General features: G+C 41.2%; 1 protein-coding gene across 2 annotated transcripts in view; it reads right to left on the bottom strand.

Annotated features, from left to right (window-relative positions):
- The window catches only part of Pi3K21B (phosphatidylinositol 3-kinase regulatory subunit alpha), a 919,547-nt gene that overhangs the window by 677,772 nt on the left and 225,275 nt on the right, over positions 1-16,500 (bottom strand). For both annotated transcript variants that reach the window (XM_067141251.2, XM_068226250.1), the window contains one exon: positions 2,082-2,156. In XM_067141251.2, coding sequence (XP_066997352.2) covers positions 2,082-2,156 — 75 coding nt within the window. The remainder of the gene's footprint in view (positions 1-2,081; positions 2,157-16,500) is intronic.

The following is a 16,500-nucleotide window of genomic DNA, read 5'->3' as shown; positions in this document are numbered from 1 at the left end:
GTGTGAGGAGGAGGCCGCTCCCGATAGCGTGTGGCGGTGGTGGAGGAGGAGGCCTCTGCGGAGAGCGTGAGGAGGTGGTGGCGGAGGAGGCCTCTGCGGAGAGCCGTAGGTGGCGGTGGCCGCCGAACTGTTCACTATATCTACTGTGAAAGGTCAGCACCTTCAAATACCACCGGACTTAGCCAGGATCGAACCCGCCAACTTGAGCTCAAAAGTCCAGCGCTCTGCTGTCTGAGCTACTGAGCCCGGCAAATACAAAACTAACCTTTTCCTATTGCATGCATTGTGATTTTACTAATATTGTTTGGATTGTTTTGATTTCACAATTCTTGAATGTTTTGTTTTATACTTAATGAAATACTGTAGAAGTTCAAAGACTCCTACCTTAATTGTTGTTGGCGAGATTTTCTCGGTGCTGACTTTCTAGCCTCTTCATAACTGAAAAGCTCTGTTCACAAACATAAGTACTTCCGAACAACGCAATACGCTGCCTTGTTCTACTTTTCACTGCGTTGTGCGGTTATGGGAGAGTTGCCTATCAAACCTGCCACGGTAGAACTGATTGGCCACAGCTATGTCATGCCCTCTCTAGATTACAATGACAGGTGTATGAGGGTGTGGCTTCTTAGGCTCCTTTTATAGTTACATGCCACATGCTACACGCCACACGCCAAGCATGTGAATTAACATTGTTTAAATGGGACCATTTTATACTTACCTGCTCCCGTCTCGCGGTCGCTTCCTCCCGCCAGGCATGTGACTGAGGCGGGTCGGGACGAGCAGGTGGCCGCCACGCCTGACATGTCACGCCGCGCGGGTGGGACCAAAACCTTATGGGAATGTTTATAGTTGACGCTTCATGCCGGGCGGTTCAGTACAGTTTGTGGTGTAGTCTAGTGCTAACCAGGACAATGGATGCTGGATTAGATACGGAACTGCTCATTAGCGAATGCAGTGTAGATCGGTATTATGGGATCCAGGTAACGAAGACTACAAAAATCGAGATCTCCGGAATAAGGCGTGGGAGTAAATCTGCAGCGTTATCACCCCTACGTATGAAGAAAGATTCATATAATGCACACACTCGAAACCAAACCGATTCGGGTCAGTCCCAATTGAGCGATGTCCTCCCAAACCAACCTTCTACATCTTTGTCTGATCCAGGGCAATTCCAAATTTACTATAATGATCCACATCAACGCCGGCCATCATATATTTGCCTAGATGAATCTAAACATTCTTGGAAATCAGCAAGTTCTGAATAGTTTTAAATGTGAAATGACTAGTCAGCAATATACAAAGGACATTAACGTTACTCAGAGCTAAAGTTACAAACATAATGTTAGCTGTATTTTATTTTGTAATCAGATTGTGAATATAGCTGCCATTGTCACTTATTTGTATTGCACCAAGAAGAGCCTTGGCTCAGGTGCCTATATTGAAATGAAATAAATGAAATGAAATGAAATAAATGAAATAAAAATTTACATTTAGTTGTTTACATGGTATTTTATATAATGTTCTTTGTATTTAATACATCTGTAGATTGTAGTTTCACAGAACCGCTCTATTGGACGAATGGACAGGAAGTGTTTTCTTGTAATATGGAACTGACATTCTATTTTTCCAAATAATTCATCAAATGATTTTGGGGTCATCCTAAAATAATTAAAAATATTGTTTTGTCCTCTCGTAGGTCAGTGTAAAGGGTTTTGAAAGCTCCTATAATATACTGTATTTGAATGTTCAGAGGATGAAAACTGAAATGCCTTTTCATCTTTTTTTACTGCCATTATCTCGCGGAGGTATGCAGCTGCGAATACTTTAGATGTAAAATCTGCCATTGTACCTGCTCGACAGATACGAAACTATAAAAGGGTCCTTTCCAAGTGCGAACGCCACATGCCTGGCTTCAAGCATGTGGCATGTAAGTATAAAAGGAGCCTTAGGGGTTGGTGTAACCTTACGGTACATACTGCGGAACGACATGTGGGTCCTACTCGAGATTATGTTATGGGCAGTCATTAGTTACGATTTCAGAATATGCCCAACGGATGAATGTTATTTAATTTATTACTTACAGTGTCGACAAAGTATAGGTGTGAGGAAAAATACGCCAACAGTGCGGTGACTGACTGGCTGTTTTCCAGGAGTACCTGAAAATAGAAAAAACAAATACATATAAAACTCAATGTAATCCAAAGCTCAATCTCACACAAGAACACTACCCTAAGTCGACAGATGGAAGGCGAAGCTCTGAACTGGAGAAGCTTTCCTGTCAAGGAAATATGACATTTTATATATAGCTGAGTGATGTACTTTAATTAAAAGCCTTGTCACCCTATGAAAATTGAAAAATGCGAAAACTGAGGATATAAAATCTAACGAAGTGCCCTAGACAGACCAGCATGACATACAGCAATTCAGCTTCATCCTTGGTAGGTACAGTATATTCACGCCAAGGATAATTATTAGTGATTCATCTTATTTCTTTGTAGATATATTCACAGGATACACTTACAATTTTAGTAGAAAGCAGAGTGCCTGCAGGACAAGCATGCACGATGAGCTACGTCTGCTAGGGTATCGTCTAAATTTATCCTATAGAAGAAAACAATGTAAACACTGTATAATTAGTTACGCGTTCACCGCTAGTCTTCAGGATTGCGAGATTAAACCCCGCACAGCATGTTGGCAATTAAGAGCATTTAAAAGCGAGTGAATTTACTGATACGCTAAGGAGACCCGGACCTTCCTATAGGCCCTACCTACAATGTTAAATGTAAAGAACATTTTCTTCTAAACTACACAGTTCAAAATAATTAGGGGAACATGTTTTTGAACGTATGGCATGCTCCACAAAACAATACCTCACTCCCAGGTACATTACCAACTAAATCTTTCTTCTTTACCGCTGAAGTATACAAAAGAACATATGTGGATTCGCGTTCATTTTCAGAACACAGACGGAAATGTACAAATAGGGGCGAAAACAGAGTGATAACAGTCCTCCAGGGTGGATTCTTATCCCAGTTGGAGAGCTTCAGTGTGGTGTATGTCCTCCACGAGCATTTATCACAGCTTGGCACCTACGTGGCATGCTCCGTATAAGTCGACGGGTATCAGGTCCCATTCTTCTATGAGAGCCTGTTCAAGGTCTTGGCGAGAAGGTGGTGGAAAAGGACGCCCACGAACACTTCTGTAAAGCCTACCCCACACATGCTCGATGGGATAAGGTTGGGACTCACTGCTGGCCATTCCATTTCTTGAATGTCCAGTTCTCGCAAGACAGCTCTGGTGATGCGCGCTACATGAGCCCTGGCATGAGTACGAATTCAGGGCCAACACCGTATGCAGCAACCTACACATGCTGTAGCAGTATCTGCTCGATGTCGCCAGCAGCGGTAAGATGACCACGGACGACGACACGATCCGTACGGCCACCAATACTGATGCCACCCCACACATCACAGAACCTTGTCCGAATCGGTCGCCTTCCTGGACAACATTGATGTACTGCTCACCACGGCGTCTCCATACACGTTGACGTCCATCACGCAATGTCAGGGGAAATCTGGACTCGTCTGTGAACAACACACGTCTCCATTGGCGAAGTTCCCAGTTGACGTGGGTACGGCCAAACAGAAGGCGAGCTGCGGGATGCTGCTGCGTTTTTTTTTGGTTTTTTTTGCTATCTGTTTTACGTCGCACCGACACAGATAGGTCTTATGGCGACGATGGGACAGGAACGGCCTAGGAATGGGAAGGAAGCGGCCGTGGCCTTAATTAAGATACAGCCCCAGCGTTTGTCTGGTATGAAAATAGGAAACCACGGAAAACCATTTTCAGGGCTGCCGACAGTGGGGTTCGAACCCTCTATCTCCCGGATGCGAGCTCACGGCTGCGCGCTCCTAACCACACGGCCAACTCGCCCGGTGTTGCTGCGTTTAACGGGACACTCGAACAGGATGTCTGGGTCGTAAGGACACTTCTTTTAACATGTTCCTTACTGTCTGGCAGGGGCAGTGCGTGGTATTGTTGCAAGGTTGCACAACTCCCAAAAATTTTGCACTTCATTTGTCTTCTTTTCTTTGTTTAATAAACTGAACATGTATTCGAAAACATGTTAAAATCAACCATCTTCGGTCGTTCGCTGTACTAATACTTCGTAACGGACCAACATACGCTGCTGGCTTCGAATCAAACTCAGGGGGTTTGCTTTCCTACGGCAACTCCCTAGTGGACAGCGCGGCGCAATGTACCTCAGCAGGGACGAGCGTAAGCCTGCATAGCATCAAGTAGCATGCTCGCCAGTATCGGTCTTAGGGAGTTGCACGAGTCTTGCAAGTACCCTACGGAGAAACAGTTATAAATGTCCCCGTTAGATTGCGCCACTCTGCGCAGATTACTTCATTCCTACTTTCTCTTCTCTCGCAAAGGTAATTCATTTCCATTTTTTTTTTAATTTATAAATTTCATTTACGTTACACCGACGTAGATAGGTCTTACGGCGACGATGGGATAGGAAAGGGCTAGGAGTTGGAAGAAAGCGGCCGTGGCCTTAATTAAGGTACAGCCACAGCGACAGCATTTGCCTGGTGTGAAAGTGGGAAACCGCGGAAAACCATATTCAGGTCTTCCGACAGTGGTGTTCGAACCCACTATACTCCGAATGCAAGCTCACAGCTACGCGACCCTAACCGCACGGCGAACTTGCTGTGTCATTTCTTTTCCACGCCATACCAGACAACCCACAATATTACCAACATCTTGCTTCAATGAAAAACAGGAGGGCAAATTTTCTATTCAAGTGAGGCAAAATCAAATGTGCCAGGCTGAGTGGCTCAGACGGTTGAGGCGCTGGCTTTCTGACCCCAACGTGGCAGGTTCGATCCTGGTTCAGTCCGGTGGTATTTGAAGGTGCTCAAATACGTCAGTTTCGTGTCAGTAGGTTTACTGGCATGTAAAAGAACTCCGGCACGTCGGTGTCTCCGAAAACAGTAAAAAGTCGTTAGTGGGACGTAAAGCTAATAACATTATTATTAAGTGTGACTCTAGTTACAGTGTATAATTAGCTTCTTATTTTCGGGTTGTAATTGCCAGATGTATTACTATGTTAGTAGGAATGTAGTTCATTACTTAACGATAATAGAGTTTTTGTTATTTCTGTAAGCTATACAAATTTGACACTGAAAAGGTTGGTGCAACACCCAGCTTCAGATTCCACCAGCCGCCACTGCTGTCTGGTCAGACACCGTGACTCCAGTGACCCTCGTGAGGTCTTGTTGCAGTTCTCTGGCAGTTGCTGAACGACGCCACAACACACAGATGGTCAGATATCGGTCATCCTGTGGGGTTGTCATGCGTCCACGACCCTGTCCAATCCTCCTTGTGAACTGGCCTGTCTCAATGTAGCAATTCCACAAGCGTTGAATAACTGACGGAGAGAGACAATGAAATCCACAGCAACACGACGAAAAGTCCATCCTTCCTGGATCAAAGTGACGGCCCTTGCGACTTGAACCTCGTTAAGATGTTTCACGGGATGTGCTAGTTTACGAACAACGTGCTCAAATGACCGCAGTCGTCTGTATACCTCACGACACACGGACGCACCGCTATTCACTTTGTTTTGAGGGGCCACCTGACATTTTTATACATGGCTACGCTTACAGATGGAGTATAACTTCGATTTGACAAACCGTGAGTAGCAAAGATCTCAAGGAATGCTGTACGGCCATTGGAACCCCATCTATCAAATTAACGTTCACATACCAGACGTTACAAGATATGTTCTCCTAATTTTTTTGAACTGTGTATTAACACCAGCCCGGTCTAGAAAGCCAAGAATAACGGCCGAGAGCATTCGTCGTGCTGACCACACGACACATCGTAATCTGCAGGCCTACGAGCTGAGCAGCCGTCGCTTGGTAGGCCAAGGCCCTTCAAGGGCTATAGTGCCATGGGGAAAGTATTAATACCAGAATGAAACTTTTATAGTAGTATATTACATTTATTTACCATCATGTACAATAGGGATTTTTGTATATTGGTATTTTCTGGGAAGATATTGTTCTGTTACTGAAAATAATTGACACATTTTTGACATAGCATATTTGACAAATTCTGCCGTCAATTAAGTAGTACAAAAGGGATATGATAGAAGGTGTATATTGGCATTCTTTACAATTCCTGAAAATTTGAGGTCCGTATCTTTAATAGTTTAGGAGAAAATGTTCCTTATACGGCAAGAAAGTAAACTCGTGGAAAATGAGGTTCAAAGTTTAACTAACTTTCTAGTGGAGTTCAGCACCATTAGAGGGGTTTTCACTGTCCAGCCTTCTTTTTACACCTTTCATACTTGTCTGGCTTGCATCTCATAACTCCTTTTCTTTCCATTCAGCATTCCGTTTCCTCTCATTGTCGACATCATAGCAGTGACCATGTATTTTCCAGGCGTCACTCCCATCTTATGCAGCACAACAGACTTGTGATCGTACATATATCACACCCTCGCACAGTAATGAGAAGTAACAATTATTATTATTATTATTATTATTATTGTTGTTATTATTCGCATACAATTACAAATGGTTGCCCAACGTGTAGCGAAATGATTGGTACACGTTAGGCTTATAAGCGAACGTGCACTTGTCAGGTGTGGATGGAATTCTAAAAACGATGTCAGTGAAGTGTTTTATGTGTACGTTATATGTATTTTGGAGTAAGAAGAAATGTTTTAACGAGTCGAGTATTATAAAATTGAGGAATAGAGATGTTGTTAAAGTTTCTGGTACTATGAATCAGGATAAGGGAGATCAAATAATTCCATCACATCGAGTCTATCCAATTTTAGTGAGAGTAGCGAAATTGCTAATAGTAGTAAAGACCAATCAACGATAGGTGAGGAATCGAGTAACCCGTCTCAGACTCAGCATGTAAGGGATCAAGAGGAGGCTTCCATTTGTAGCATGCTTCAGTTGCTTCTTATCCGATGTAAGGAGTTGAAGGGTGAATTAAATTCAGTTAGTACGGAAATGTCCAGTAAGACTGATATAATAATGAGTTAAATTCAGTAAGTGTTTAAATGTCTAGTAAAATTGATAATTTAAGCAGTGCTGTGAATGGTAGAATAGATGAATTGTCCAGTAAGATTGATGAGAGGGGTAAAGTGTTAACCCTCCGTCAGGCGCAACTGAATTGAGATGCCAGGAAAACACGTTCTGGCATGCCCTCCCTCCACCTGACTCCCCAGCAGGCCGCCCCTCCGAATAGTTTCCTAACTCGTGGCAGTGCGTAAAACCAAATACAGTAGAGACAATACGCGACACTCAGCGAGATGTCGAGGGACAACTATTAGGGCTCCCTCTAGCGGATTGACCTGGGAACTACTGGTTCTGTCATAAGAGCACGTGTATTTCTGTTGTAAAGTTGTTGGTGTTATTTATGCGTTTTCAGTGAGTTGACATAATTAAATAGTAGCGTGTGTCATTCCTTGATATCTCCTCTCAACATGAGGGGAAAAGTGTATGCTGTGTTTGGCTGCAGTAACTATGAAGTAGAGAAGAATGCGCGGTCTTTCTTCCGTATCCCTCATGGCAAGAAAATGTAAGTAATATTGTGTTTGCATATATATTCTTCCAGTGACAAATATATTTTTATAGTACTTCATAATCTTCTGACCTGCTCGACCCATATTTTAACAGGCTTAAAATATAATACACGTATTTTATTGTATAGTGCAGCAGTTAACCTTCAATACCGATGTGTTGTTGTAGGTGTGATCTGTGGGTTTGATTTAATTCAGGATAATATTTAGAATGAAGCACTGAAGAAAATATGGGTGATTTAATAAACGTACATATTTTGTTGAAACAATATGATGATGCAAATTTGCTTTACCCTAATGTAATGGCATTATGGCAAGTATTGCTTATAGGGAAAGTTTGAATGTTTTTGAGGCTAAATTTATAGATTTTCTTTCTGTTAGTAGGCTTTAAGTTAAATGAAAAATTGTCCAGCTCTTAAATGTAAATTCATTGAATCATGTGTGTACGGAATATGCCGATATTGTTGTTGACAAGTGTTTTAATATGATACAATGCTTTTAAATGAGAAAAAATCTAGCCGTGAACGTTCAGGCAGGAATTCTAAAGCTAATAAAGTTATGCATAAATGAAAAGTCAAGCCCTTTCACAGCAGTCCATTTCACATCTTGATTATATGTCTAATTTCAGTCTTTAAATAATAACCTGTTAAATAATTCTTCATTCATTTATCAAGAATTGCTTTAGCAACTTTGAAGTTAATATCTTAGTAACACTTTCTTTCTAGACGTAATTTATTTATCCATTTCCGTATATACATTTCCATTGATATTTGCATTTAGCGCGAATTTTCAGGTCAAGCCACTAGGAGCGCCACTTGCGACTTGTCTCCCATTTTAACAAGGCTAACTCCGGAAATGTCGCGTATTGTCTCTACTGTACTTGGTAAGACACCGCATCTCAGTGGACTGCCAGTCTCCATGCAGCACGCCTGTAACTTTCGCGGCTTGTGAGGCCGACTGCGCCCAATTGCGTCATAATTTTGAAGGTGAGGTTTTTCAACATATTTTTATTGCAATGGTTAATTTTACTCAAAATAAGCTTGTTTTACGTGGAAACTCGTCAATATATTTAGAAATAAGAGCTATTCTGAACCTGGCCTCTCATGCCTAGTGCGCCTGATAACGTTGTATCGATAACTAATTTAAGTATTTATGTCTTCAGTTTCAGATTCCCTGCTGAAATGACCCAAAATGTATGATTTCTCCAACCCCAAGGATGTTGCGGAAATATGAAGCATCCTCCTTGAGGATAATGATGATCCTGCTTTGAGGATTTGGGCGAAGAAAGCGACATTGCAACTGAGGACGAGGTTGACGAACGTGAAGTGGACTCAGAAACTGAACAGGAAGGAGGAGGGACTAGTAGTGAGGAAGACGAAGGAGAAGGGCACATAGCGGATGCCTTTTTTCTTGGAAAAGATAAACAGACAAAGTGGACCAAAAAGCCATCTCCGGCTGCTGTTCGTCGTGCACAACGTCGCAACATCATTACACACCTTCCAGGTGTAAAAGGAGATGCAAAGAATTGTTAAACCATATTACAATGTTGGGAATGTTTGTTCAACACAGATATTTTGGAATTGATTGTCAAATATACCAACCAATATATTGGCTCAGTCAAAGCCAAATTTGCCAAAGATGGAGATGCCAAGAAAACAGACCTCATAAAAATTGGTCTAATGTACTTGGCTGGAGCTTACAGAGTGAACCGCCAGAGTCTGGAGGTGCTATGGGGAACAGAGGGAGACGGGATTGAAAAATTTGGCCTCGTGATGAGTATAAAAAGGTTCAAGTTCCTCATACGTTGTATTCGTTTTGACGATCGTACGAGCCATTCACAACGGAAAGAATATGATTGACTTTGCCCAATCGGTGAACTGTTTGATTGTTCACAATTGTCAAAAGAACTACATTCCGGGAGAAAATGTCACAATCGATGAGATGTTGCCAGGATTTCGTGAAAAGTGCGGTTTCAGGCAATACATACGATCTAAACCCACCAAGTATGGGATAAAGATATTTTCCCTTGTTGATGCCAGAATGGTATACACCTACAATATGGAAATTTATGCAGGAAGACAGCCTGAAGGGCCATATGTAGTAAGCAATAAGCCAAGTGACGTGGTCAAAAGATTGGCTGAGCCTATTTTTGAGACAGGGCGTAACATAACCTGTGATCAGACAATGATCTGGTAAATGATTTGAAAGAGAAGCTATCATATGTTGGGACAGTAAGAAAAAATAAAAAGCAGTTGCCACCCAGTTTTTTCAATGTCAGAGGGATTCAACAATGGTAACAATTTGGTTTCATACACACCAAAGAAAGGGAAAAATGTTATTCTCGTTTCATCACTCTGTGAAACTGATGCCACTGATCAATCTACTGGAGCGCAGAAGAAACACAAGGGATTACATTCTACAATATGACCAAAGGTGGAGTTGACACAACTGACCAAATGTCTGCAACTTTCAATGTGAGCCGGAACACAAGACGCTGGCCGATGGTAATTTTCTTTGCCTGTTAGAACATAGCCGGCATAAATACCCAAGTGATTTCGATTGGAAATGGATTGGAAGCACTAAGGAAAATCTTCCTCATAACTTTGTCTCATCAACTAGTAATTGGACATCTAGCCCGGCGAAGTCTGAACAAAAGTGGAATGCCTGCTCAGCTGCAATTGCGCTTGAAAAGGTTTTTGCCCCAAAAAGAACGTGAAACGTCTTCCTCCATACCTCCCAAAAGACGCAAGAGTGGTACATGCATGGCTGAAACAGGATTCAGAAGGATGACAAATTACGAGTGTCATAATTGTCATGAACCGATCCGTCTAAGCCACGCAAAACCGCTGTGCCAGACTTGTTATTGAACTACTGATTCTGAAGATCCATCACAGGTTTCTGCTCACAACTGCGGCAAAAAATGATGGTCCCACGTCAGAAAACAGTGTAGTGTACCTTTGTATTTCAGTTTTCTTTTTTAATGTTTAATTCGTCTAATTTGAAAATTTATTTTGTGATAAATGATCATTTTTTGTTTTAGTTCAAGCTTCATTTAATGTAATATACCCTTTCTTTCCCGTTAGTTTGGTATATTTGCCTTCCTTAGATCCTAGCAAAGCATTAGATCCTAAGCAAACTATTATGTAGAGAGGAGGGGTTAAAATATATGGGTGGCCTCTCAGGCCGGCTGCGCTTGATTTTGTTAAGGGAGGCATGTATAGCATTTGGTAAAGTGGGGAGGGAAACCGATGATCAGGGAGATTTTGAGAATAAGGAGTGTGATGAAATTAAGGAAGATGTGTCGGATGACTTTGTGCTAATGGTGATGGTAACAGCAGTGTTGCGATCGATAATTTTGTGGACGTTTCTGAAAATGAAAGTGAAGTTTTTCGTGAAAGTGATGAAGGTTATTTATTGAGTAAAGAGTGTTTACTGAGTATACATCAGAATGAGGATGTTCTTGTTGATTTAAGTGTAAGTGAGACGTTTAAGGTTAGGTTGATTGTGTGAAAATGGTAATGAAACTTTCGGTAGGAGTTGAGAGTAGCAATGTTGTTGGCATGAAGGTAGTGAAAGTAGGATCCGGCATGGAAGGCGGTGAAGACAGATTAATAATTTAGGCATTAAGTAGTAATGATAGCAATTTCGAAGTAAATTATGGTAATGATTTCAGTAATAGAGTGAGCGTGAGTGATGGAACGTGTGCTAAGAGTGGTATGAATGAGCTTGAGGTAATTGAAATAGGTACCTATGTTTGGTAAGTATCAGTTAACTATGACCGCTGTTTGTGAAGGATTGCTTGAAGCGGATTGTAGGTCACATTTTGTGTTTAAGGGAATTCATCAGAAGGATGGTAAATTGTATGGTGATTCAGGGTTTGAAGATTTTGTGAGAAATTGTTGTGAGAGATTTTGTGTGCGTTGGGAGTGTTTAACGTATTTGATCCCAGTGTTCCCAAATGGGAACATGATTTCTTATTCTTGTCAAGAAACAATAAGCTATGTGAAGGCTGTTCTATTGTTACTCGCGCCTAGTGTTGACTTCCGTTTGAGAGTTCCAACTCCGTTCCAGGTTTTGTACAGTACCGACATTAGTCATTTTGTTGTTGTATCTTCATGCTGCAGACGAATATCTTCAGACTTCGTTCTTTCTTACGTTTGAAGTAAGTTACAATATTTTTTTTCAGTATCAGTGACAAATACGTGTTTTAGAATCAATGGATTTTACAATATACCAAAATAAATATTAAGAACACTATAGATGGGGGGATGGTAAAGGATTAATTTTTGTTGTTCCCAAATGGGAACAATGGGACCTTGCATATAGTGTATTTCCTATATGACACAATAACATTTCCGCTCATATTATAAACATTTATCAAATTTGAATATATTTATTAGTAAGATTAGTGAGAAATTCAAACGCGTTACCAATGCTCATTTTCTGTGGATTAATAATCAGTAAAACTTCTATGACTTTTTCGTACATATAACCGTTTAGATACAACATCCGCTTCACTTCACGTTTTTCATATAAGTTCATTTCTCTCTTATTTTAGATGTCTTTCAAGAAATCCCTCACCGGGCGAGTTGGCCGTGCGCGTAGAGGCGTGCGGCTGTGAGCTTGCATCCGGGAGATAGTAGGTTCGAATCCCACTATCGACAGCCCTGAAGATGGTTTTCCGTGGTTTCCCATTTTCACACCAGGCAAATGCTGGGGCTGTACCTTAATTAAGGCCACGGCCGATTCCTTCCAACTCCTAGGCCTTTCCTATCCCATCGTCGCCAAAAGACCTGTCTGTGTCGGTGCGACGTAAAGCCCCTAGCAAAAAAAAAAAAAAGAAATTCCTCAAACTTGAAGAGATTTTAGAAGAATTAGAAAATGTTAATTTACTGGGTGAATTAGATATTGTTATAATGCCCCTTGAAGGAGGAGATGGAAACTTGGCAGAAGATGAAGCTGGTGACGATGACGTAACATGCACCGATGAGCAAGATCTGCCTGCAGAAGTGTGTGTGGAGAGATGGAACTACACCATGCTACTGAAGATGAGGCTGATGATGATGATGATGATGATGGCGGTAAATCACACTCTAAGAGGACTAGGTCTGAAAAAAGATCCACGCATTTCCAGTAACACGGCAAGAGAGAAAGAATTACACCGCAATGGAAGAAGTCGGAATAATATACAGCCAATCGACAAGAAAATCCTATTGACAGTTTGGAACAAAGTCATTCACACCTTGTAGGGCTAGAGCCGTTTCCCTATTCCGTTATTTTTTCAATAATCTATTTTGGACATGTTTGTAAAGGAAATGGAAAGATATGCAGATCAAAAATGACTAATTTTTACTGTGATGAAATAGATGTTCAAAAAAAATTTGAATTATATTTATGTTAGGGTATCATTCCTTATCACGAGAAGAACTGTATTGGTCAAAAGCAGATGTTTCTGTTCCACTTGTTTCAAGGCAAATGAGTCATAACAAATTGTGGAGACAAAATGGCAAAAGTCAGACCTCTCATTGAGGCAGTGAATGAATCTTTAAAACAGTTCGGGATTTAGAAAGAGAATGGAGCGTGGATGAACAAATGGTACCTTACTATGGACGCCATAGTTGCAAAATTTCCCTGCGTGGTAAACCGATCAGATTCGGATTCAAACTTTGGATGTTATGTTCTGCTCTTGGATATCCATTCAACATCGATCCATATTGTGGTAGAGACAATAATAAAAAATCTGGTTTTGTTTTGTGCACACAAGTGGTGAAAAATGTGTTGAGCTGTATACTCAATCCGTCATGTCATATTGTGTTCATGGATAACTTTTTTCACGTCATATGATCTCCTTGCTGAATTACGTCTTCTTGGATTCAGGGCTACCTGAATAGTGCGCGAGGTGAGACTCAAAAGCTGCCCTCTCCAGACTATTACCTCAACAGACAAGTCCATTCGAGGAACATACGACTTTCGAGCTGATGGGAGTATCCTCGCAGCAAAGTGGAAAGACAATAAAGTTGTTTGTGTTGCAACAAATTTTGACAACGTGCATCCTACTCAGCAGGTGAAACGGTATAGCCGAAGTCAGAAAAAGCATATACTGGTCACCCAGCCTCTTTTGATAAAACCTTAGAACAAGTATATGGGAGGAGAGTATTTGATTGGCCGTTCCACTTCGCAGTATAGGCCGGTAATAACGTCAAAAAATGGCACTGGTCTATACTTATGAACTGCATCAGTATGCTGAGAATTGCTGCTTGGCGGGTCCACACACTACTCTCTCCAGAGTCAAAGCTGGACCACCTTGCTTTCACCAGAATGCTAGTCAGTGGTATGTTTACATCCACTCCACTATCTCCCAGAACTGGAACTTCAGGATCACTTTCTTTTGTACAGAGAACCGGTGGAGCACACCATTTAGTACCAGCAAAGAAACAAGGAAGATGCCGATTCTGCAAAAAGAACGCCGTCTAATGTGTTCAACTTGCAGTGCACAGATTCCAGTCCTGTTGCACCTTCACTGCTCACCAACGTTCCACAGTGCAAGATAAGAAGACTGTACTGACTAGTGAAATAACTGAATATAGATATTGTGTGGGACCATTGTTCCCAAATGGGAACATCCATTTTTGAAGAAATTCGTGTATGTAATTTACTTTTAAATGTGTTGTGCAGTCTAAAATGATGTCAATAAAGGAAATGAAGATAAACTGTAAATTTTTAATGGGGTTGGGTCCAAATGGGTTAAGGAAAGTGAGAGTGGAAATGTGCGTGAGATGAAGAAAAGTCTATTCAAGCGAGTGTGTAAAGTTCTATTTAATGCTGAGAGTTGTGTGAATGATTTGAATAACGTGCTGAATGATATCGATGTGAGAAAAAGAATGTGATGTGTGCCTGAATTAATTATGGGTTTGTGGAAGGAAAACCTAGTGAGATTCTTGCGCATTTGAGAAATAGGGATTTTTTGAATGTGAACTTTGTTATGAATGTTCCGAATGAAAGCTTGCATGATTCTTGTGTGACTGGATGGGATGAATGTTTGTGTGTTAGATAGACTGGATTCTAGATGTAGTCAGATTGTATTACGGTATGTATTCCTCGTCTCTCGATGCTGATGTAAGTTTATGTAGAGTTCTTTCATTTATATCAGGGTCTGTATACAATGGAGAGTAGAATAGGCAGGTGTGCTTATCGCCTTCCAACCTCTGACGACAAGATCCTTGAGGCATATAATATCCACAGTCATCGCGCAGATGTAAGAGATATTTACATCCAAGGTGCAGATCCTATCAATTTTGAGCTAATGTTACGTAGTAAGAAGAGATTGTGTTCAATTATGTATAAAATAAAGTTGTTTGTATATAGACATAATATTATTGTTTGGACAAATTGTAATTCGCTTGTGCGAATATAATGAAGTAGATCAATGTATATATCTTTATCACATTAATTTTAGTGTTCAGTTATGTAATTCTAGGAGTATTTATGAAGTTCTGTTTTGGGGTGAATCATAATAGGTGATATCATCGATTCACCGAGGGGGCGATATGTGATAGTACATAATCACACCCTTGCACTGTATTTAGGAGTTATTATTAATAATATTTCATTTTAATATTTATTCTTAACATCTTATGAGTAATGAGTAATTTGTTTGGTACAAACGGATGGGGAAAAAGTGCTAATTACAATTCGGAAAGTTCTGTGAGTCATGCGGACATCCCAGAGTCCGATGACGTCGCCTTGATGATGATGTCATGAGATCCGGAAGAGGTTCAGGGCGTGGTCTTGACAAGAGGATCTACTCGTGACTGGATGGCCAGGATCAATCTCGACGTCTCATGTGAGAGAAGGGGGAAGCTGAGGTCTACATAGGCGAGTGATCAAAGGGCGAGAAGGATACTGGAATGGATTTCCAACTTTGGTGGAGGGAGACTTGACTTCAAACAGCGGAGGAGAGGAGATGTAACTTTTATTGTACGTGGTCTTATTATGTTTGTGAAGTGTGGTAATAACCTACAACTGTGGAGTGCTTAGGATCTTGGCATTGTATCACTTGTGGCGGCTTGGTATTATATGTTGGTGAGAGCTATGGAGTGTTGTATTTCAGATTTTCCATAATTTATGTTCTGGAACAGCCAACGTGTGCTGCTCGAGCGAATGTTTCTTTAAACGAAGTGTTATAATCAGAGAACACAGTATTACAGGGTGTTTCAAAAATGGGGGGGCATAATTTCAGGTATGTGTTTGTTATATGTAGACACTCAAAATAGTTCATTACAACATGTGTCCGGAAATGCTTCATTTCCGAGTTATGGCCTTCACAACACTGAACTTCACCGGAACGTTTCCTTTCCGGAGGTCATTGTCATTACAGAAGATGTTCAAAATGTTCAACTCCTGCTTGAATACAGACTTCACATCGATGTCTCAGTGACTTGGATCGAATGTTTCCTGATCGATGGATAGTTAGAGGTGGCCCGATTGCTTGGTCTCCACGCTCACCTGATCTGAACCCTCTAGTTTTCTACTTGTGGGGCCATTTAAAATCATCGGTGTATTCGTCTGCGGTGCCTGATGTGGAAACCCTTCGGAATTGAATTGCGGCATCGTGTGAGGACATACGCAATACTCCTGGAGTTTGGGATCGTGTTCGCAGGTCAATGAGACATCAATGTGAGGTCTCCATTCAAGCAGGAGGTGGACATTTCGAACTTCTTTGGTAATGAAAACGACCTGCGGAAGAAAAACGTTCCGGTGAAGTTCAGTGTTGTGAACGCCATAACTCGCAAATGAAGCATTCCCGGACAAATGTTGTAATGCACTATTTGATTGTCTACATGTAACAAATACATACCTGAAATTATGCCCCCTATTTTTTAAACACCCTG

The sequence above is a fragment of the Anabrus simplex genome, chromosome 2 (genome assembly GCF_040414725.1).
Source record: "Anabrus simplex isolate iqAnaSimp1 chromosome 2, ASM4041472v1, whole genome shotgun sequence".
NCBI classification, from domain to species: Eukaryota; Metazoa; Arthropoda; class Insecta; order Orthoptera; family Tettigoniidae; genus Anabrus; species Anabrus simplex.
This window is presented reverse-complemented; position numbering and strand designations above follow the sequence as displayed.